This window comes from Tenrec ecaudatus, chromosome 15, assembly GCF_050624435.1.
Source record: "Tenrec ecaudatus isolate mTenEca1 chromosome 15, mTenEca1.hap1, whole genome shotgun sequence".
In the NCBI taxonomy this organism is placed as follows: domain Eukaryota; kingdom Metazoa; phylum Chordata; class Mammalia; order Afrosoricida; family Tenrecidae; genus Tenrec; species Tenrec ecaudatus.
The window spans coordinates 44,043,282-44,064,872 of NC_134544.1; the positions used below are offsets into that span (position 1 = coordinate 44,043,282).

Sequence of the window (21,591 nt, forward strand, 5' to 3'; positions counted from 1 at the left end):
ACATGCAGAAAGTAACTCAACATCTGCTTCTCTGGTGAGCCCAGCCTGAGATGGGGGTAGTAGTAAGAACCTATTGCCCGCTTAGACCTTCTTTCTGAGGTAAACCTGGAGCATCTCACTTAAAAATCTGACCTCAGAGTCAACGATGCACATGACTTAGACTATTTTTTTAATGGAAAAACTTTCCAATCGTGCCTGCCCAATCCTCCTACGAACATGAGCTTTGCCCCTCAGAAAGGCCTTTTGAACTAAAACAGTGGTTACCACTCTCTGTATCTGGAAGATCCGATCTATGGAGAATCACTGACCCTGACTCCAGGAAAGAAATTTAAGAAATGCAACTGTATTCAATTTTGGATAGAATTCCAGGAGAATAATGAACTTTCCCAAGAGTTTCCCACGGACTCCACTTTAAGAGCAACTGGTTTATAATAAAGGTGGCAGAGTTGTATAATCTCAAAGCAGTTGGTACCAGCAAAAATAAATAAATAAATGAAAAGGAAGTTTCCAAAAATATATGTTAAAAATTTCTAACTTTTAAATTTTGGAGCTAGTTATTAGAGCTGCACAATGTGGTTAATAGCACTGAATTGTACATTTTAAATGATTAAAATATGTCTTTTATGATATCATATGTATTTTTTAAAGTTTCATTAGCAAAAAAAAAATCCATGATATTTGAATTCCATTTTTCCACCAGCTTTTTTAAAGCCACCTGTGAGGATGTATATTTATATAATGTAGATGTTCATATACACACACACAATAAAACAAGACATACATACACACTAGTGTCCTCCTTCCCCATAACATGTCATCCATTTGAATAAACAAACTTCAGACACACTTACATTTTCCAGATTCATGGCTGCTGTGTTTGAACTTAGTTTTTCACGATACTTCTTCTTGGTGCAATAGACACTGACGAGGGTGACTATCAGCATCAGGGCAAACACAGCGACAGTGGACGAAGTGGCGATGATGATGGTGTCTCGAGTTGAGCCTCGCGTCTCGCACCTTTCCCCCATGTACCACCAGTCTGGCCCCGACGGACACCTGCACAGTTAAGAACACGACTTGAAATCTGGAAATCTGCTCTCCACTTAAGCCCCTTGCATCAAATGCCTTGAGAATGATTGGGGCAGGGAATGTATGGATGTGCTTTATACAATTGATGTATGTATATGTATGGATTGTGGTAAGAGTTGTATGAGTCCATAATAAAATGTAAAAGAAGAAAAGAGAAAAAAATGATTAGGGCAAAGACTGTACAGATGTGCTTTATACAATTGATGTATGTATATATATGAACTGTGAAAAGAATTGTATGAGCCCCAATAAATTGTTAAAATTAAAAAAAAAAAAGAAATCTGGAAATCATCCAGGTCATTGGCACGTGGAACCATGGCACAGGCTCAGAACAGAAGGAAAACCATTAGATTGATCAGTACCTGGAGACCAGACTTTCATAGAGGTGAAAAATCGGAAAATGGAATTTCTCCTGCTGTACGTTGCTGTATTATGGATTCCTCCTCGCGTCAGCCTCATCTGCACGGAGACCGAGCGCCAGCCCTTCTTCTCAGACACTTCTCTGTGTGCTCCAACCACCACCCTCCAGGTTGGCCTGGTCAAGCCCTTCCCCTTCTGTCCACCTGGGGACTCACAGGCTTACTCTCAGTCTGATCATAACATACCAGCTCCAAAGACAGAGAGGAAGGTAGAACGGACTCTTAGATTCCTAGTGCTGATGGAACAAACAATACCACAAAGTGGGGGGCCTCAAAGAACAGGAATTTCTGTTTTCACAGTGAGAGGGGCAGGGGGGTCGGTTCTAGGTACTGGCAGAACAAGGCTGTCGCTTTCTCTGTGGACGCTAGGGTAACCTCCACGTGTCTTTCTGCTTCTGTAGCTCCACGCTTCCTTGGTTGCTTATAGATGGACGTTCACACAGGCATCCCTCTGCCCTGTGTGTGTGTGTGGGGGGGGGGGGCTATTCTTCCCTCTCTCCCTTTGTGTAATTCATTTTACTTCTTATTCTCCTGGTTGAAAATACAAACAGAAGAGATACCAATTCAACAATTTCTGCATGTGCAATTCGGAGACACTGGTTACACTCTTCACGTTGTGCGATCGTGTGGACCCTCTCTTTCAGAGTTGTTCCTCTCCCATAGGTTCCACAAACATCCACTCACTGGCCCGAAAGTTACCTGTCTAATCTCAGAGTTCCTGGCGCTGATTTGATCCCCAAGAGCTAGTTATTTAAAAGAGCACAATCTTTAAGGCTGGTGTCCTTTACTATTTAAACTATTGCTTGTTTTAAAGAAGACTTCAGGGGATATTTTGGGCTTCGGGTTTAAAGATTATCGCAAGGAAGTAGTCTTGGGTGTTCTGGGTTCCACAAGAATTTGAAATTCTCTTCTGTATCCTCTTGACCCACTTTGATTCTACTAAGATTCTACAGAATCTATGATCAAAACATTCAGTAATGGTGTCCAAGGACCACCCAGTTCTTGTGATATGCTGACGTGCATGGAGGCAATCAACTTACACGTTCAATTTCCTCCTCCTGTCCCTGACTCTCCTTCCTCCTCTGTTACTTCAGGTAAATAGAGACCAACTGATATCTTTTAGATGACCTCTAATAAGCATTTAAGACCCCAGCCACTACACACTGAATGAGGGAGTAGCGCTGAAACCCTGAACATGCCAACAGGCCAATGAGCATGGATGTTCCATGCAACTATGACTCTAAGCCTCCAAACCACAGAGCCAAATGCCATGACGAGTATCAATCTCCATAAACAGCTCATTAGCTGCCCTCTGCTTGTTCTTATAAATAGGAAAACTAATGAAGTACTGCTACAAGATCATAGAAACCTTTATTTAGCCCAAATATAAAAATGTGAAGCTATTGCTTCTTAACACATCCTCCATGTAGCCTGTCTACCCCTGAAGGCATATTTGCACCTCTCTCACCACTCCCCAAAGCATTCTGCATGTTTCCATTCACACCACGCCGATGGTCTCACACCGTGTTCCTTTAAAATGTCCTTTGACTTTTTAGACCAAAAAGATGCCTGGGGGGAGAAACCAGAGTTTTACAGTAAAGTTTCCCAGGAAAACGTCTGGAGGGCTGCTCTTGATACCCATAAAGGCACATTGTCGTGATGGGCAAACGAACAAAGCAAAACCAGACCCATCACCCCCATTCTGCAAGGTAACCCAGACCCTTCCACGAGTGGAGCTATTGCTGCAACTGACAAGTGCCTGCAGTGCCCCCCTCTTCTTTATCATCAGAGTAGATTTTGTGATTTGTGTCTTTTTTTAATGTGTGTATGTATTCGAGTACAAAGAGGCTTAAGAGATCATGGGAAAAGAGAAATGGAAATTTCCACTAACTTTTTGAAGCCCCACCCCCAACCCTGGCCATGTGTCTATAAAGTTTTCTGGACTGTTTCCAGTCCCCAAAGACAAATAAAGATTATATTTGTGAAGCTAGTAATAAATGTAATAATAATAAAACCTGTGAGGAGGTAAAAAAATATCTACCTACATCATAACTGGCTTGTGACTAAGTCATTGAAATAGAGCCTGATGATAAGACAGGAACTGCTTGTTCCCAGAAAGGAGCTTACTGTGACCTCATCCGCATAACACAGGGAAAGTTCTGTTTCCCCACAGGGGCATCTGTACAGGGATTAGGACTCCAGAATGATGTTTTCGGGGCGGAGCACTAGGTATTGGAGACGGGTTCATGTGCTGCCTCCTAGTGCTTCCACCTCTTACTAGTAGACCTTAGTCAGACCTTCCAGAGCCTCGGGGTCTCCAGCTGCAAAATGCGATCAAGCACACTTACTGCTCCACAGCGTGACGAGGATTTAGCAAGATGTACCTTGTGAGGAATATTTCAGTTAATCAGAATCTAACATAAACAGGATTTTTTTCAGGCGATTAGGATAAAATGTGCACATTTTTTCCCCATCTGCTCTTTCATTGTGGTGGTTTCAAGCCCTAAACAAGTAAAGACTCGCGCACAGCGAGTCGATTCTGACGCATCTCGACAGAGTAGAACTGCCCCTGTGGAATTCTGAGACTGTACAGCTCTGCTACGGGAATGGAAAGCCTCATCTTTCTTCCTGGGTTCAACTGTTGCTTTCGAACTGTTGACTTTACAGTTAGCAGCGCAATGCCTGATCCACTCCGTCAACAGTGCTCTACAGAAATTGCACAAAGCACCACATGGAGAGCAAACGTGGAGAGCCTACAAGTGATTTTTATGTGGGAATCAATGAATTTCATCCATATGAAACATCAGTCTCGAATCGCACATTGCGTGAATGATGCACTTCAAACCCCAGAACCCAGAGATCTCATGTCGGTGACCCCTTTACCTGCACTGGGCTTGGTCGTTGTGGAGGGTGCAGATGCCGTCGTTCTCACAGGTGACGTTTTTGCAGGCGTCCTTGATGGCGGGGGGTGGGATGGGCTCCGTTTGTGTAGAATTGAGATGGGAGATGTCTAACGGGTGGGGGGAGAGCAGGGATGGAAAGTCAGCTTTGGCTTTCCCGTGTGAACTTCACATTTCCTAAAATGCGATATTCAGGAAAACCTGTAGCCTAGTCCAGTAGCATTCACAGGCAATGAGGTACAGCACAGTCTGTGAAAGCAAGACCATGTAAGGCAGAAACCAGTCTGTGAAGGAAAATGCAAATATTTTCCACTAATAGAGTTTTGTTTTGTTTTTTAAGTGATAGGATTGCACCCTCTCCCATGCAGAAAAGCATGGCAGTGCCACCAAACCCTGACTGACAGATTGTACTGTAATGTGTGGGCAAGCTGACATCTAGCTGCAAAAGAGAGTTGGGCCAGCCTGCGAAGGCTACAGCTTAACCACACACTTTCTGGACAGGGAGGCTCCCAAGGATCCCATGAACTTGATACCAACACTCAAGAGTACAAAGAAGGAAACCAAAGCTCAGGTGCAAGGGAATCCAGGGCGCCATCCCAAAGTCAGTAGATTTTTCTTGGTGGAGCTAATGGAATCCAAATGGTATGTTCGACCTTTCCTCTGCTTTGCTGAAGGTCAGCCTTTCATGGATTTTAATTGTGCTTCCTTCCATCATAAGTGGCTATTTTACTGAGATGTAAGTGGGTTTTAATAGTAAATGAGTTAAAACCCTATATTGCATAAAACAGGGAAGCCACAGACTTACTGAAAAATGTATTCATTAGTTACCATGGGTAAGTAATTTTACAAGACAATAGACAACTATTATTACTGCCAAAAGACATACAGTCCTGGATTTTGAACGTCTGATTTACATACACACACCCTATAGCGATGACTCCTAATGTCCAGTGAGCCTACTATCTTAAAGCTGGAAGGTATAAGTAAGCATCGTAACAAGGCGATACTACCTTACGACACCCTCCAAACCATTATTGTTATTACTGTGGTATTATGGTAAGACGTTTTAGTATATCTGAATGTTTTTGTAATTTTTTATGCACAAAATGGTAAATCATGTGCTGTTCACTATGACAATCATCTGACTAGCTGACGTCAGATAGCATACCTAATTATTTCCAGTTATGTACACATTTGTCACATTTAGGAGACTCTGACTATAATTTTGGCAATGGCCTATATTCAGAACTAAACTAGTTGCCACTAAGATTTCAACTTATGGCAAGACTATGTGTACCAAGTAGAACTTCGCTCCTTAGAATTTTCAAGGCTGTAATCTTTTGAAGCAGATTGTAAGGTCTTCCTTTCAAGGTACCTCTGAGGAGATTTGAACTGCCAATCTTTTGGTTAAGTAGTTGAGTCAAATGAGTAGTTGACATATATCATATTGATGATGTAATTACTGTATTATACAGATAGACATCTTTGAAACAAACCATGAATGTAGGCCATTTCCTGTTGAATTTCGTGTGTTTTTGTTATGTTTTTATGTCTGGAATCCTTACATATAATTCTGAAGTATGAGCCTGTTAAATATAATAGCTATGCTTTAACTTATTTCCCAAGTTCTCCAGGCTCAAGGTTGCCATCTCCTGCTCCGTGTGGTGATGAGTGAATGCTTCACTCTAGAAGCCTTCTTGCTTCGATTTAAATTATTTTCATATTATCAATGATCCATACTTTCCCCCCACCAAAAAAAAATCACTCACACCCTGTTCCTCCCACATCACTATCTAATATACCCAAAACTGGAACGCTGACGAACACAGTAATCAATCAATGGCCACACAATAAAAGGATGGCTTCTCTACTGCTGCTTGTATTGACATACCTTCCACGGTCACAAGGAGGTAAGCATCATTTCCTTTTATAAAGTCTCTGCTTCTCAGCCTCTGGTAGGTTATAAAGGCGCTGGTCCCATAGCCCTGACTTCTTCTGAACTGAGTTCCATTAGGGAAATTAGCCACTTCTCCTACTTTGGAAGGCCTGTCCCAAAAATAGCTTCCATCATCTGAAAAAGGCAATTTGTATTAATGGATTGTGTTCTGCAGCGTCATAGCTTTCAGTGCTAAGAAAAGAAGAGGTCATGGGAGACACAATCAGGATGGAGTGCCAATAATTAAATGATTGCTACCGACGACCCATGATGTATTTCCCCTGGCAAATCGCGGGCTTGTTCATGGGGACTGTCCTAAAGGAACTGAGATTGTGTGGTAGGAAGGACCATACTCTGCAATCTGAGTGGAGGTAGCCAATGTTTCCTAGGTGGGGAGAGAACATCAGCATTGACTGAACCGTGCAGAAACTCCCCTGACCACTAGACATTGTCTTTAGTGGTCTTTGTAGTCCACGATAGTGCTCTTAACTGAGTTAAAGCAATATGTTGCTAAGAGGGTGTGTAACACTAGAGTAGAGCAATTTATCTCATCAACTCAATTATTCACCAAAGTCCGTCAGGAGAAGACTGACAACAAGGAGTACTGCTTCAGGGAAAAGGTGTTGACCCATTCAGCCCTGAACCCTTCTAAAGGTCATTGAGGAGGTAATGGTTGTTTGTTTGAAGTGAAGACATGCTGATTGTCAAATCCCTGCAATGCTATTCCCTCTGAGAATATTCTTCCTCCCACCCCCATCACATGAAGTCTCTTCACTTTCTCTGACACTTGGGTCCACCCTTTTAATATAAAAGAGTCTCACTTGGCAATATATTGAGTTTACCATTTTTTATTATGTCCCCAAAGGGCAAATAATTTCTTAAATTAGAAATGTGATCATTTATTTCGGGACAATGCTCCTTTTGGGAACTTGAAAAACTAGGAATGATGTCACCATTGGCAAGTCCTCCAGAACTCTACAAAAAGTTAGAATCCATTCCCATACCCTCTCTGACACTCCAGTGTACCTGCTCAGCTTCTTTCTGATAAAAAAAACTCCCCCCAGTCCAAAAGCTGGGTCATTCTCTATAATCCCAATGGTAAGGCCAGGGGAGCATGGGATTGGAGAACTCAGTATCTGTACCAGCCTTGTCTACATGTACTCTGGATCATACTTGATCTTTACTAATTCTCAGAACAAATCTATGAGGTTCTGATTTCAGGCAATTCCCAGGTAACAAGCAAGATGTACCCCTATGTTTGTACGTCTTTAAGTGCACTGTGTGGGGGAGTCAGGCCTGGTACATACGATTCTTATTTAGCCTTCCTTTTGTGCAGGGTGGGGAACCTTTCTTGGGCCAAAGACCATTTGGTTAGTTATAGCATTCACTGATCATATTGGTAAAAAATTTAATTAACTCACCCCAAATGTGTGAGTTAGCAAGATATCCAGCTGGTTACATGTTGGGCTGCCAGCTGCCAAGTCAGCAGTTCAAAACCACCAGCTGTTCTGAAGGGGAAAGATGGGACTTTCTACTCCTGCAGAGAGTTACAGTGTCAGAAATCTACAGGGGCAGTTCTACCCTGTCCTAAGTGGTTGCTGTGAGTGAAAATTCACTCCATGGCAGTGAGTTTAGTCTGGGTTCTTAACATGCTGTCTGGATCTGCTTCAATTGTGAGGATGGTGATATTAGCTGGTATTGGTGATTTCGCAGGCCTGAAAGAGCGTGGTAGTAATGAGGTTTTTGTTTCATTCTGTTTTCTTTGGCAGAGTGCTAGTGGTGTACTGAGCAGCAAGTTGGCTGCCAAATGCAAGATCAGCTGTTTAAAACCACCAGCTGTTCCTCAGGAGAAAGACAGGCTTTCAGATACTGTACAGTTAGTCTTAGAAACCCCCAGGGGCCATTCCACCCTGCCCTATAGGGGTCTCTATGACTCAGAAATGGCTCGATGGCAGCGAGTTTGGTTTTGGTTCTTCAGCCAGTGGCTCACACACACCCCACTCCTGCTTCAGTGCAAGAAAAGGCTCAAAGTCTTTCCATTTTCAGCATGCACAGCAAGTAAAGGCGATTGTGATGGCCAAAGGGGGCAGCTCCATGGTTTCAATGAGAACCAGTTTAGATAGATAGCATCAGAGGGCATGTAGGAGTGGTGGTTAAGGCAGGCATTCATCACCCAAGGACTGCCTATACTGTCCAATGTCACAACTGAGGATTCTGAAAGATGGTTCACCTGGGGTCACGTAACCAATGAAGAACACACGTTGGCTTTGAACCAAGGTCCTTCAGACTGGAAAATGAAAACTCCCTGTACATTAGGAGCCTGTCTGTGGTTCTCAGTTCCCAGGAGGACAAACAAAATCTTCTTGATTTCTCAGGATCCTTGCTGGCATTCCTGACTCCTACCTGGGAGATGCAATCCGTCCCTGCTAAGAAGTTCCCCCTACTTATTGTTGGATCCTAGCATTTGAAGTCCAAAGTTCCCTAGGTACCTGGCAGTGCGGTCTCCCTTTCCCACATCAGCTGCCCCTCCCAAAGTAATAAGCATGCAAGAAGCAATAAAGAAAATGAGTCACGAACCGGTGGTCATAAATGGGTCTGTAGTTACACTCCGCTGGTTGGACATACGCTGCCGGATGTCAGGATTTTGATCCAAGAGTGTCATCGTGGCTTGTTGCCAAGGGCACGGCCACTGCAATTGATCGTCATTGGCCCCAGAGATCAAGTGGAAGTAGATCCCCACATTAGTCAAATGGTTTAGATTCAAGTGAACCTGAAAGGCATAGCCTTTAGAAGAATAAAATGGAGGGCTATAGATGCTTCCATTTGGCTTGTCAATGAGCTGTGTGAAATTCTTTATGTGCCAGATATGATGAGGGCACCGTGTTTCTGAAAGATTGATGTCATCGATTGACAGACCACCCAATGATGAACCAGAGCCTCTGATTCCTCCAAATACCACTCTGAACTTGTTGGTCACGTTCAATGGTACATAGTAAAGTTGCCAGCTCCCAGTGGGTATCTCTGCAAAAGAGTCATTATGATTGCAAAGGAGACGTAAGGTGATGGAAAGGCATACAGTACTGTGAAGACACAGAGACTTCCAATGGGCTCGTTGGAGCTCTAAGCTTCACTGACAAATGCTCACCAAGAAGGACTGGGTTTCTCACTCCCCTCAGCCCCGGCCCATTTACTTCAAGGCCTTTCCGTGGGGTCAGACTGTACTCCTATATTTGGACGCTTATCTCAGAAAGGTGACCCTTTCCCAGACAGGGATAAGCAAACTACAGCATCGGCTTCATGAGCGCTCCGTGTTCTGCTTATGTGCAGAATAGACAATATTCATCAGCGAATCCTCTAACATCATTTGGAGAGAGTTAGAGTCTAAATCATCTGTTTTCATGGGTGGTTAACATGACCCACCTCCCTGACACTTGATTGGATGAAAGCCGAAAGCCTCTCCCTGTTCAGGAAGTGCTGCAGAATTTGAGTTCAACCCGACTTGAAACAGTCAAAAGGCCTGCACTGAGAATTTTTTTAAAGCTATAAATTGGCAAGGGGGGTGAGGGGGTGTCCCTTTTCCACTCTGATACATCTGATGAAATTTGAGCTGGGGTTGAAACAGCCAGAGTGCTTGTGGGCATAGAAGCCATTGGGAGATGAAATGAGAGGTCACTGCCAATGTTCAGGGGCAAGGCCCATTCTCCCTGAGGCCCATTCCTCCCTCGTCCATCGCACAATGGCCTTACATCGAGTTAGAGCTTTTCCCATTTCGTCTAAGTTAATCCGCATCGGATCTGTATTTCTCGCCAAGAACTGACCTCTACCGTGTCAGAGACAGATAGACAGTTTCTGAAATGACTCTCACAGCCCACAGTGCACAGAGGATCATTGTTTTTCATTTTCCTATGTACAGATAAAATAAGGAGGGCCAAATTCGAAGCTGAGAAGCCATGAGTCCATCGATAGCCTCTGTCCTCTTGAAAGTGTGGCATGAACCAGAGCATGGGAAGTGGCCTCACGCTAAACCCAAGCAATGCACGAGAAGGTTGAGAATGTACCTTTTATTTCTTTCACAAGGGTTAAAGTGCCATTCACATGGCCTGCAGAATACTCCCGGACATAGATGGCCAACTGGTCGTTTTGACTTCCGCTGTTATACAAATAAAATTCCAAGCACTGAAATCCACGCTTTGGGTACAGTGTTCGACTTTCTAATTGTGCCGTGGCTCCCACGTTCACAGAGCTACTGTCAAAATGCATGAAGAAACCAGAATCTGTCAAAAAGCACAAAAGCAGAATTGAGGGAAACACATACTGGAACATGGGTCTGTTAGCTGTGGTCACTGACAGGTGGCCCACCTAATGCCAATATCGAAATCACAAACAGAAACTTCCGAAGTCTTAGCTCCACATTGGCACTTGGCAAAGGTAGCCGATGGCTGTAATAAAGCAAAGCTCAACCCTATCTATCATCTATGAGATGTTTACTTACAATAGGAAGGAGGAGTTTGCTTGTGGACACTGATCTTTGCTTACTTTCCCTGGCTGTGGGTTAAAAAGATACAGAACATTTAATCATCAAACGATACCCCAAACAGAAAAAACTAATGCGGTACAGAAAATACCAAGCAGCAGGACCAGAAGACATATGATGCAAAGACCCCATGTAAGTGTCCCCACCCTGGTCGATCTCTAAGTGGGACCAGTTACCCTTGGTAAGACGCCACAGAGAGCTGCAGACCTCTGAAACTATGAAATAGGGTAAGAGAAATTAAGCCCAAGGGGGCGTGGCTAGACACCTCGATTGCTGGCCATTGCTAGCATCAATGTCTCACCAAGCTGACCCCTGGAGAGCCTTTCAGAGGGCTAGATGCACTGCACTGAGGACCGGAGGAAAAAAGCCAACCTTTGTGCTGACCTGTCGCTTGTGTATAATGCTTCTCAAATTCTTTGACTTTAACAACAATAGCAACAGAAAAGTCATTCCACCTCTAGAGATATGGGAAGTATAGCAACCAGCAAATGGGGATCCTCCTTCTAATGATGAGACAGTGAGATTCACAGTGAAAAAGTTGGGAATAACTGAACTAGATCATTTCCAAAGTCCTCTGCCTCTGTTGTTTATAGTTCTCACCCTAGCTCTAAGTCAACTCTAAGAACGCACAAAGCTCGTACTTCTGGTTTGGGGGTGCCTATTCATTCTCACTGTCTTATTTCAAATATTGGCTTAGTTCCCACTATATGCTGGGCACATGCGCTGCTGATTGCAAGGTTGGTGGTTCAAACTCTTCAGTCATTCCAACAGAGAAAGATGAGGCTGCCTGCTCCCGTAAGAAAAATGCATAGGCCCAGAAAACCCATGGAGTAGGTCTGCTCTGTCCAGTAGAATCAATATGCCTTGTAATGGAGTTGATGGCAGCGGCTTTGAATGGGAGTTTGTTGCTGTTGTTTGTTTGTTTGGTATTAGGCATCTAACTAGGCTTCTAGTAGAGGCAGTTTATGAAAGAAACCACATGAAGCTACCTTGCTCTTAATTCAAATAGTAGCTTTCAAAAACAGAAACAGGGGTCAGTTAACTAGGTCTTACTTCCCTTCCCCCACCCCCCAAACTCCCCAACTTTTCCTCTTACCCTGAAACCCCATGTCATTATCCCAGAAAAACCAAACTCACTGCTTTGGGGTTGATTCTAACTCCTAGTAACCCTACAGGACAGGACAAACTTGGCCCTGTGGGTTTCTGAGACTGTAACTTTTTACACAAATAGAAAGCCTTCTCCTCCTCCTGGTGGTTTCAAACTGCTGACCTTGTAGTTAGCAGCCCAGTCTGTAACCAGGACACCACCCCAGCTCCTTCCCCCTAAGGAGTCCTGTCAGTGTTAGACTGCTAACCATGAGATCAAAGTTCAAACCCACTACCTTCTCCACAGGAGAAAGAGGAGACTCTCTGTTCCTATAGGGACGTACAACCTCAGAAACCCTTGTATATAAGGTCACTCTGAATAAGAATTGACTTAATGGCTGTGGTTTAATTACCCCTTAACAACTCCATGTGGTCCAGTGGTCAAGCACTCCGCTGCTAACTGAAAAGGCAGCAACTCAAAGCTACTCAGCAGAAATACTGAGCAAAGTGGCAATCTGCTTCCAGAAGGATTTACCGCCTTGGAAACACACGAGGGCAATTCTTTGTCCCATAGGGTCACTGTGAGTCAGAATCGACTGGGTGGCATTGTGGCTTGTTTTGTTGAAATCATCCCCCTGCTTAGCTCATTGGAATGATCAAGGCTTGGTCCTGAATTCTAATGTCTCATATGTAGTACTTATAGCCAAACCAAATTAAGGATGAAAAAAGATAGTCATCTGAAGAGAATTAAAGAAATTACACTTTTTACCTCCGTTTTAAGAATTTTTGTAACAGGAGCTCAGAAATCACAATCTGTGGATGTTCTGAAATTGAATAGTGACCCAGCCCAGTGCTCTTCACTGGGAAGAGTTGCTTGTATTTTACAACCTCCCAGGAGACAACCTCACTAAACTTGTGGTGAGGAAACCCTGGCTACTTACTAGTGCCTTTCAAGTTGGGCTGCTAACTGCCAGGTCAAGGGTGCGAATCCACTAGTAGCCCCATGAGTGAAAGATGGTCTGGTCTTGTAAAGATTCAGTCTCGGAGACCTAAAGGAACAGTTCTACTTCCTCCTGTGGGTCATCAGGAGTCACAACCAACTCCCTTTGATGGCAGTGGATTGCCCCTCAGGCAAGAGCCCTTCCAGAAGGTGCCATTTTACCCTAGGGCCTTTATGGATAGAAGCATCACTACGGTAACTCAGAAAAAAAAAATCAGGAATCATGGCAAAAATTATTTTGCCATTTCCTAATTATAAGTCACAGAGCCCATTCCTTTGTTGCAATCAAATGGATTATCATAGATAATGCTGAGAGTAATTAGAAATAGAGTCCCAATCTTTCATAGCGAAGGGAGAAGCTATAGCCATTGAGTGTCAAGTAGAGAAGGATCTTGCTCCTGTTACCTTTGCACTGGCCCATGTTGGAGTGATCATTCTGTGGGCCCCCGGGAACCTGGGAAACACGCTGCCAGTCAGCATGATCTCCTGAACTTTGGATCATGCCACATACATTTTCCAGTTCAAAATTGCACGAGTCCATGAAGCTGAAAGACGAGGCTACATGAGAAAGAAAATAGTTATTGACACACATAGAACAGGATGATCTAAGGACTCAAAATGGATTTTGTCTGGAATGTGTGGCCAACAGACTTAATGGTGCCCGGCTATGTTTAGTGAGCATTTTGATCCATGATTTCATAGAGGAATCCCAATCAAAACAGGGAAATACAAAAGACAATGTCAAATTTTCATGGAATCCAGATTGTCTGCAGCCATGAAAGTTGCATGAACCCCTAAAACCTCTGTCCTGGGGGTATCTTTAAACTTTGAAGCAAAAAAAAAAGAAAATCTCTTTTGGAATCTTCACAAAACAAAGAACAAGTTCACTTACATGGCGGGCTAACTACTAGAGCTTCTACTCCCTGGCAGGGGCACATTCCACACCGGTGGGGTTGCTAACCACCAGTAACTCTCCAGAGAAAAGAGCTGAGACCTCCTGCTCCCACACAGCTGTACGACCCCAGAAACCCACAGGGGCGGGTCTACCCTGCCCTACAGAATCACCATGAATCATAATGGACACAATGGCAGTGTGTAAAAAATACCTGCTTTCGCCTTGTGCCCCTTTCAGAACTATCTTTGTGGGATCAAACTGATCATGGCAACTCCTAAGATTCAACGGGAACCTAGGAGGGCAGTGTCTTTGTGTGAATGGGGAAGTAAGGCATAGTTGAGTCCTCAGCCTCAGTGGTGGAAACCCACCAGCCGCTCCGAGGGAAAACGAGGTGGCAGTCTATTTCCATGCAGATTCCCGGGCTTGGAAATCCTGCGAGGCGGTGGTACCACGAGGCCATCATGAGCTAGCACGGACTCCGCAGCAATGGGTTCTCACAGAAGGCCCACTCAGAAAAGGAGCGTCGCATGTTTACACACGTGAAAAGCGAAATCAGTGTGATGGGACGGTTCGTGTAGAAATGGTTGAATTGGTTCAAACTTTCCTGTACATATTCTCAACAATAACAATATATAACTGTTTAACTTTTTAAAGCCCACCAAAGCAAACGAACAAACAAAAACCCCTGAGCTGATCGGAGAAGTACTAGGAAAGCTTAATGACATGTAAGGAGCCATCCAGTGTCAGATTAGCACGGTTAGCGCTGGTCCACTGGGTCAATTCACTAACCTGGAGTGAGCACTTTCACATGACCCCGCATCAAGGACTCTAATTCTAGCGATGGCTGGTCTTGTTTCTCGCTCAACCCCACGGCATCTTCCTACAGACTCAAAGCCCCTGTTCGAATTTACAATTCCTGACAGAGAGAAAGCACCCAATGTGGAAACTGGGAGCAGATGGAAACTGAAGTCGTTCGCTACGGATTACTGAATAAGCACAAGCAAATCAGTGTTTACTTAGCGTACTGGGTAATCTGACCCCGGAAACACCTCATGGATTTCGGGTGACTGTGGCTTGAAGAACCACTCTACCTGTGGAACCACTGCCAGGAGATGGGGAGCCAATCCACTCTCGCCCCCATCCAGCAGTTCTGTGAGAGGAGGAAAACCCGATGGGCAGTTCTACTCTGAAGCACGTGCGATCGCCACTCCACAGCAGCTAAGAGCAAGGAATTAGTAGAAACCTGAGTCTCTTACTCTCCAGGTTGTTTAGAATTTAAAGTCCCAGCCCAGACTCTTTGATCCCACTGATCTGCATATGGAACTTGGACATTGACTGAGGAAGACTGAAGACCAATCCGTGCATTTGAATCAGGGTCCTGGTGAGGAATAAGAGAGAACCAGGACTGCCAAGAGAACAAACAAATCCGTCTTGGAAGGACAGCCAGAATACTTGGAGCAGGTTCATCAGGAGAGAAGGGTCTTTGGCAGAGGACATCCCGCTTGGTAAAGTAGAAGTGAGTGAAAAAGAGGAAGACGGCTGTTCAAACCCAGCAACCGCAACATGCCAACAATACGATGCCTCATTAACGAAAAGGAGTTTTGACCCTTAAGGTTTGAATTAGTAACAGCTTAAAAATCCGGCCTGGGAGGTAAACAAGCAGCCATCTAGCTCAGAAGCAACAAAGCCCACCTGGAAGAAACACACCAGCCTGTGTGATCACGAGGTGTCAAAGGGATCAGGTATCAGGCATCAAAGAATAAAAAGAACATATCATTGTGAATGAGGGGGAGTGAGGAGTGGGGACCCAAAGCCCATCTGTAGGTCACTGGACATCCCCTTACAGAAGGGTCTCCGGGAGGAAACGAGCCAGTCAGGGTACAGTGGAGCAATGATGAAACATACAACTTTCCTCTAGTTCCTAAATGCTTCCTCCCTGCCCCCACTATCATGATCCAAATTCTACCTTACAAATCCGGTTAGACCAGAGGATGTACACTGGTACAGATAGGAACTAGCAACACAGTAAATCCAGGACAGATGATCCCTTCAGGACCAGTGTGAGAGTGGCCATACCAGGAGGGAGGAGGGAAGGTGGGGTAGAAAGGGGGAACCGATTACAAGGATCTACATATAACCTTCTCCCTGGTGAGACGGACAACAGAAATGTGGGTGAAGGGAGATGTCAGACAGCGTAAGATATGACAAAATAATAATTTATAAATTATCAAAGGTTATTGAGGGAGGGGAAACAGGGAGGGAGGGGAAAATGAGGAGCTGATGCCAAGGGCTTAAGTGGAGAGCAAATGTTTTGAGAATGATGATGGCAACAATGTACAAATGTGCTTGACACAATGAATGGATGGATGGATTGTGATAAGAGTTGTATGAGCCCCCAATAAAATTATTTTTAAAAACCCTGCCTGGGACATTTTCCTACTGAACCTAATTTGTTTTCAGATCTGCAGGTCAAGCCTGTGAGAAGAACATTGCTGCGTCCAAATTTCAGGTTGGGATCTCTTCTGCATTTTCCTGACAATCAAATGATTATTCTTTCAGAACCCCACAACACTCAGCCAAATGTCACCATCTGACATCTTGCTGCTTAGCGAAGGGCACTAGGAATTGGTGAACGAGCCTATCACATACAGCAGTTATATAGTCGGTTCAACTTTAGCAGATCAGAGTCGCTGAAATCCATTCGCTGGCCGATCACATCCATGAAGTCGGGGATCCTCGTTACGATGGTTGGCTCTGTCCCATTTTGAAAGGCAGTTTTACTGTAGTGCATGACCGAAGTGTAATCATAGGGCACATTCAATGAGTCTGACTCCTGATCATTATAGGTGTTAAAATTGTGTTCTCTGCCTAAATGACAAATGAAAAAAAATTAATTGTGTTGTTTGCACAAAATTCAGTAATATCGAGAGACTAATCTTGGCTACAACTGCTACATAGTTTCTTTTAGGAATGCTTCATGTAATAGTCAAGCTTAGACTTGTACTATCCTCAAGCACACTGAGTATAGCCAAAAGGTGTTTATAGGTCTTTACATGGAACATTAGTATTAGACCTATGGTTCTAAGAAGTGCTTGGGGGTGGGAAGAGGCTTCTAAAACAAAATTGTCTTTAAAGGATGTGAGATCCAACAGAGCAAGCATACCTGACTGGATTCTGTCCCACATGATATTGACGTAGTCATCCCGATCAGAACGTGATTGCTCATGCCAGAATCCCAGGGCGTGGAGGAACTCATGTTGAATCGTGGCTATTCGGTCACAGTTGGCCCCAATGGAAAGTTCTTGCCTCCCGACATGCCTATTTCCGACGGAAGACCAGCATCTATAGGAGAATGTAACAAGAAGTGGGAGCGAGTATGACTGACGGATTATGGTGCAGGTTTGACTCCTCAGAGCAAAATCTTCAATGTTGAGTCACTTCGTCTCCTTCCCCAAATCCTTCACTTGTTATCAGGACACTGTGTATTCTTCTCAGGTGTGACTATCTTCCCAGGTAGGGAACTCATCCAAATACTGTATATTACATAGACACAAGCCATTTCCCAGCCAGACTAACTCTGATTTTTCCTGTGGAGTTCAAAGTCTTTCAGTTTTCTTTGGTACCCTGGTGTCCACTAACAAGGACATTACAGGGACACTCAATACTACTTGGAATTGCTGGACTTAATGAATGTGGGAAGAGGGAGAACTGAAAGTGATATAACTATGGAAGTGTATGATATGTGAATATTACATTATGAAACTACTTAAAATTTTTATCAGGTGTCAAAAGATCCAAAACAATTATATAAATGTGAACAAGGGGGGTTGGAGTGGAGACCCAAAGCCATCTGTAGACAATTGGACATACCCCCACAGAAAGGTTATAAGGAAGGGATGATTCAACCAGGGTGCAGTATAGCACCGATGAAACACGCATCATTCCTCCAGTTCCTGAATGCTTCCTCTACCCTAGTACCAGAACCCAGTTCTACCTTACAAATCTGGCTAGACCAGAGTGCACAGATTGGTAGAGATAGGAGCTCTCGACACATGGAATTCAGGACAGATGCCCCTCAGATACAGTAGTGGGAGTAGTGATATCATGAGGGGCAGGGGCAGGGGAGAAAGTGGGAGTCACAGGTTGGATATATAGAGCGCCCCCCTCCCCACCGCCGAGGGAACACATAACCAAAATGTGGGTGATGGGAGACAATGGACAGTGTCAGATACAAAATAACAATAATAATATATAACTGATCAGTGTTCCTGAGAGTGGGAGAGCGAGGGGATAAAAGAGGAGCTGACTATGATGCTCACTCTCCCGACACAACGGCTGGAGCCAAAGTGGGTGAACAAATAAATGTGGTGAAGAAAGCTGATGGTGCCCGGCTATCAAAAGAGATAGTGACTGGGGTCTCAAAGGCTTGAAGATAAACAAGCGGCCATCTAGCTCAGAAGCAACAAAGTCCACATGGAAGAACACACCAGCCTGTGTGATCGAGTGGTCCCAAAGGGATCAGTTACCAGGCATCAAAGAACAAAAAATCATATCATTGACTGCACACCTCCATGATAGGATCGCTGAAGACAAATGGGTGCACAGCAAATGTGGTGAAGAAAGCTGATGGTGCCCGGCTATCAAAAGAGATAGTGTCTGGGGTCTTAAAGGCTTGAAGGTGAACAAGCGGCCATCTCGCTCAGAAGCAAATAAGCCCACATGGAAGAAGCACACCGGCCAGTGCGATCACGAGGTGCCCAAGGGACCAGATATAAGGCATCATGCAAAAAAAAAAAAAGATATAATTGTGTGTATGTATGTGTATATATGTGTATATGTATATATGTATGTGTATATATATTATATTAAATGAAGGGGGAAGTGCAGAGTGGAGACCCAAGGCCCAAGTGTCGGCCAATGGAGATCCCCTCATAGAGGGGTTTAGGAGAGGAGATGGGTTAATTAGGGTGTGAGGTAGTATCGATGAAGAACACAGCTTTCCCCCAGATCCTGGATGCTTCCTCCCCCCAACTACCATGATCCGAATTCTACCTTGCAGGGCTGGATAGGACAGAGGCTGTACACTGGTACATATGAGGGTTGGAGGTACAGGGAATCCAGGGTGGATGATACCTTCAGGACCAAGGGTGTGAGGGACGATGCTGGGAGAGTGGAGGGTGAGTGGGTTGGAAAGGGGGAACTGATTACAAGGATCCACATGTGACCTCTTCCCTGGGAGAGGGACAGCAGAGAAGGGGGGAAGGGAGACTCCGGATAGGGCAAGATATGACAAAATAACGAGGTATAAATTACCAAGGGCATATGAGGGAGGGGGGAAAGGGGAGGGAGGGGGGGAAAAAAAGAGGACCTGATGCAAGGGGCTTAAGTGGAGAGCAAATGCCTTGAGAATGATTGGGGCAGGGAATGTATGGATGTGCTTTATACAATTGATGTATGTATATGTATGGATTGTGGTAAGAGTTGTATGAGTCCCTAATAAAATGTAAAAGAAGAAAAGAGAAAAAAATGATTAGGGCAAAGACTGTACAGATGTGCTTTATACAATTGATGTATGTATATGTATGAACAGTGAAAAGAATTGTATCAGCCCCAATAAATTGTTAAAATAAAAAAAAATTAAAAATATATATATTAATAAATTTTTTTTTTAAAAAAGAGGAGCTGATACCAAGGGATGAAGTAGAAAGAAAATGTTTTGGAAATGTTGATGACACCATATGTACAGGTGTACAATTGAATGATGGATTGTTATAAGATTTGTAAGTGTTCCCCAATAAAATGATTACTTAAAAAAACACTTGGTCAGTGGTTACCATGGATGAAGGAGGAAGAATTCTTAGGGAATGTTGTTATGGAGTTTATGTTAAAGTGGTGGAATAATTTGGGGAAAATATCAATAATGGCTGTACAATGTGAAGAGCGTAATCAAGGGCACCGAATTGTACATGTGGACGTTATTGGATTTGAGCATTTTTATTGTGTATGTTTTTGCCACAATTAAAAACATAATTACACCCATAACTAGGAGTACACGGAAGAGGAGCATTCCACAACTGATTGTGGTAAGGATCACACGGCGCTCCTCGGCATGATTAAACTACTGAAGTGTACGATACGGGGATGCAGTACCAAATAAAACTGTGAAAAATTTTTAAAAAGAATGGCTGGACTTGGTATAGATAGCACTACCTTCTTATCTCAAGTTATGAATTGCTAAACATATGCATATATAATTCTTCTGCCCATAAGACACTCAGAAGTCAACCTTTCATAATACCACATCAGCAAAACACATGCACTGTAAATAAGTTAGTAATACATATAAATAAAAAGAAGGAAACAATGAACAATTCTCACCATTCACCCATTCTTTATAAAGAAATTGGTCTTTAAGTGATTGTGCATTTCTTGAAGGGGCAAATAAACAAGGAAATTACAACCATTTGCCACCACTCACAAGAGTGTGAGATAGAAGAAATCGATCCCCTCTGCCTCATGCCAATCACTTTGGTGGGCTGGTTACAGGTATGAAACATAGTATTTGTTACAGCGAGAGGACCTAGGTTCCACTCATCATTTATTCTTCAGCAACCAGCAAGAGTTGCCCGCATATTAACGGTCCTAACCCAGGCCAATGTCTGGGATATGATGTCCCTTACACAGAGTTCTCATCTGAGCCAGGTCTTCAACCTACCCGCTGCCCTTAAACACGGCTATGTAGTTAGCTTCTCCAGCCCAAGGCTTGAAGTCAATGCAAGTTTTTAGGCGATAGCGTTCAAACGCATTGAGGATCGCTCCCTTCGCATTCATTTCTGAAGAAAGAACACAAGCAAAATAGATTTATTAAAATAATGACCACGTATTAAATAATTCACTGTGAAAATAGACCGTGATGATATTGCTTGAACGAGTGAAAAGGAAGACGGTTCTCAATGAAACAGATTGACAAAGAGGCTGCAGCAACTGGACTCAGACATAGCAAGGTTGTGAGGATGGGCCCGGACCAGCTAGTGTTCCCTGCTGCTGAGTACAGGTCCGCAAGGAGTCAGAACCTGGAACTGACTCATGGTCCCTGACAGCAATAAAAACAACCCCTTAAAGGCAGCCAGTGTTTTGTTTTCATAAAATTTAATATTCAGCACCAATTAAGTAAGTGGCATACGCAAGTGTTTTATTATTCTTCGGATCCCTTGTTTTGCCTTTCCCACACATTTCTCAGGAGCCGTTAGATTCCTTGTGGAACAAGAAAATGGGCATTTCTTTACCTAGGAGACTAGACGTTGGAACACAGGACACTAAAATAAACAACTATCACATGTTCCACCCAAGAACCTACAATGTGTGCATGAAATGCACCTAACATTTAATAGAAGGACCTTGACATTATTTACGGGGTCCATGAATGCTCCGAAATAGCATGTAAAGTGTGTGTGTGTGTGTGTGTGTGTGTGTGTGTGTGTGTGTGTGTGTGTGAAAGAAAGAAAGAGAGGTGCATTCTCTGGGAAGAGCTTTCATAAGATGCTCAAATTAATCCAGGGCCCCAAATTGGGTTAAGAACCACTGCTTTGAAGGAAGCGTGGTGCTATTGGGATGGGTAAATATGTAGAAATGAAGAGGCTTGAAAAGCCACAAAGACGTGTGGAAAAGAAGCTCTGGTGTCACGTGGAGGGAGCAGCTGTCTCAGCTGCACACGGAGAGACCACCTCCAGCG

General features: G+C 43.8%; 1 protein-coding gene across 1 annotated transcript in view; it reads right to left on the minus strand.

The window, feature by feature from the left end:
- MEP1B (meprin A subunit beta) overlaps window positions 1-21,591 on the minus strand; it is a 33,208-nt gene that overhangs the window by 2,206 nt on the left and 9,411 nt on the right. The window contains exons 5-13 of the mRNA XM_075533240.1: window positions 20,575-20,692; window positions 17,023-17,201; window positions 16,509-16,727; window positions 13,370-13,522; window positions 10,403-10,618; window positions 8,922-9,365; window positions 6,300-6,479; window positions 4,392-4,518; window positions 852-1,056 (exon numbers count right to left, since the gene is read on the minus strand). Of these exons, the coding sequence (XP_075389355.1) occupies window positions 852-1,056; window positions 4,392-4,518; window positions 6,300-6,479; window positions 8,922-9,365; window positions 10,403-10,618; window positions 13,370-13,522; window positions 16,509-16,727; window positions 17,023-17,201; window positions 20,575-20,692 (1,841 nt within the window). The remainder of the gene's footprint in view (window positions 1-851; window positions 1,057-4,391; window positions 4,519-6,299; window positions 6,480-8,921; window positions 9,366-10,402; window positions 10,619-13,369; window positions 13,523-16,508; window positions 16,728-17,022; window positions 17,202-20,574; window positions 20,693-21,591) is intronic.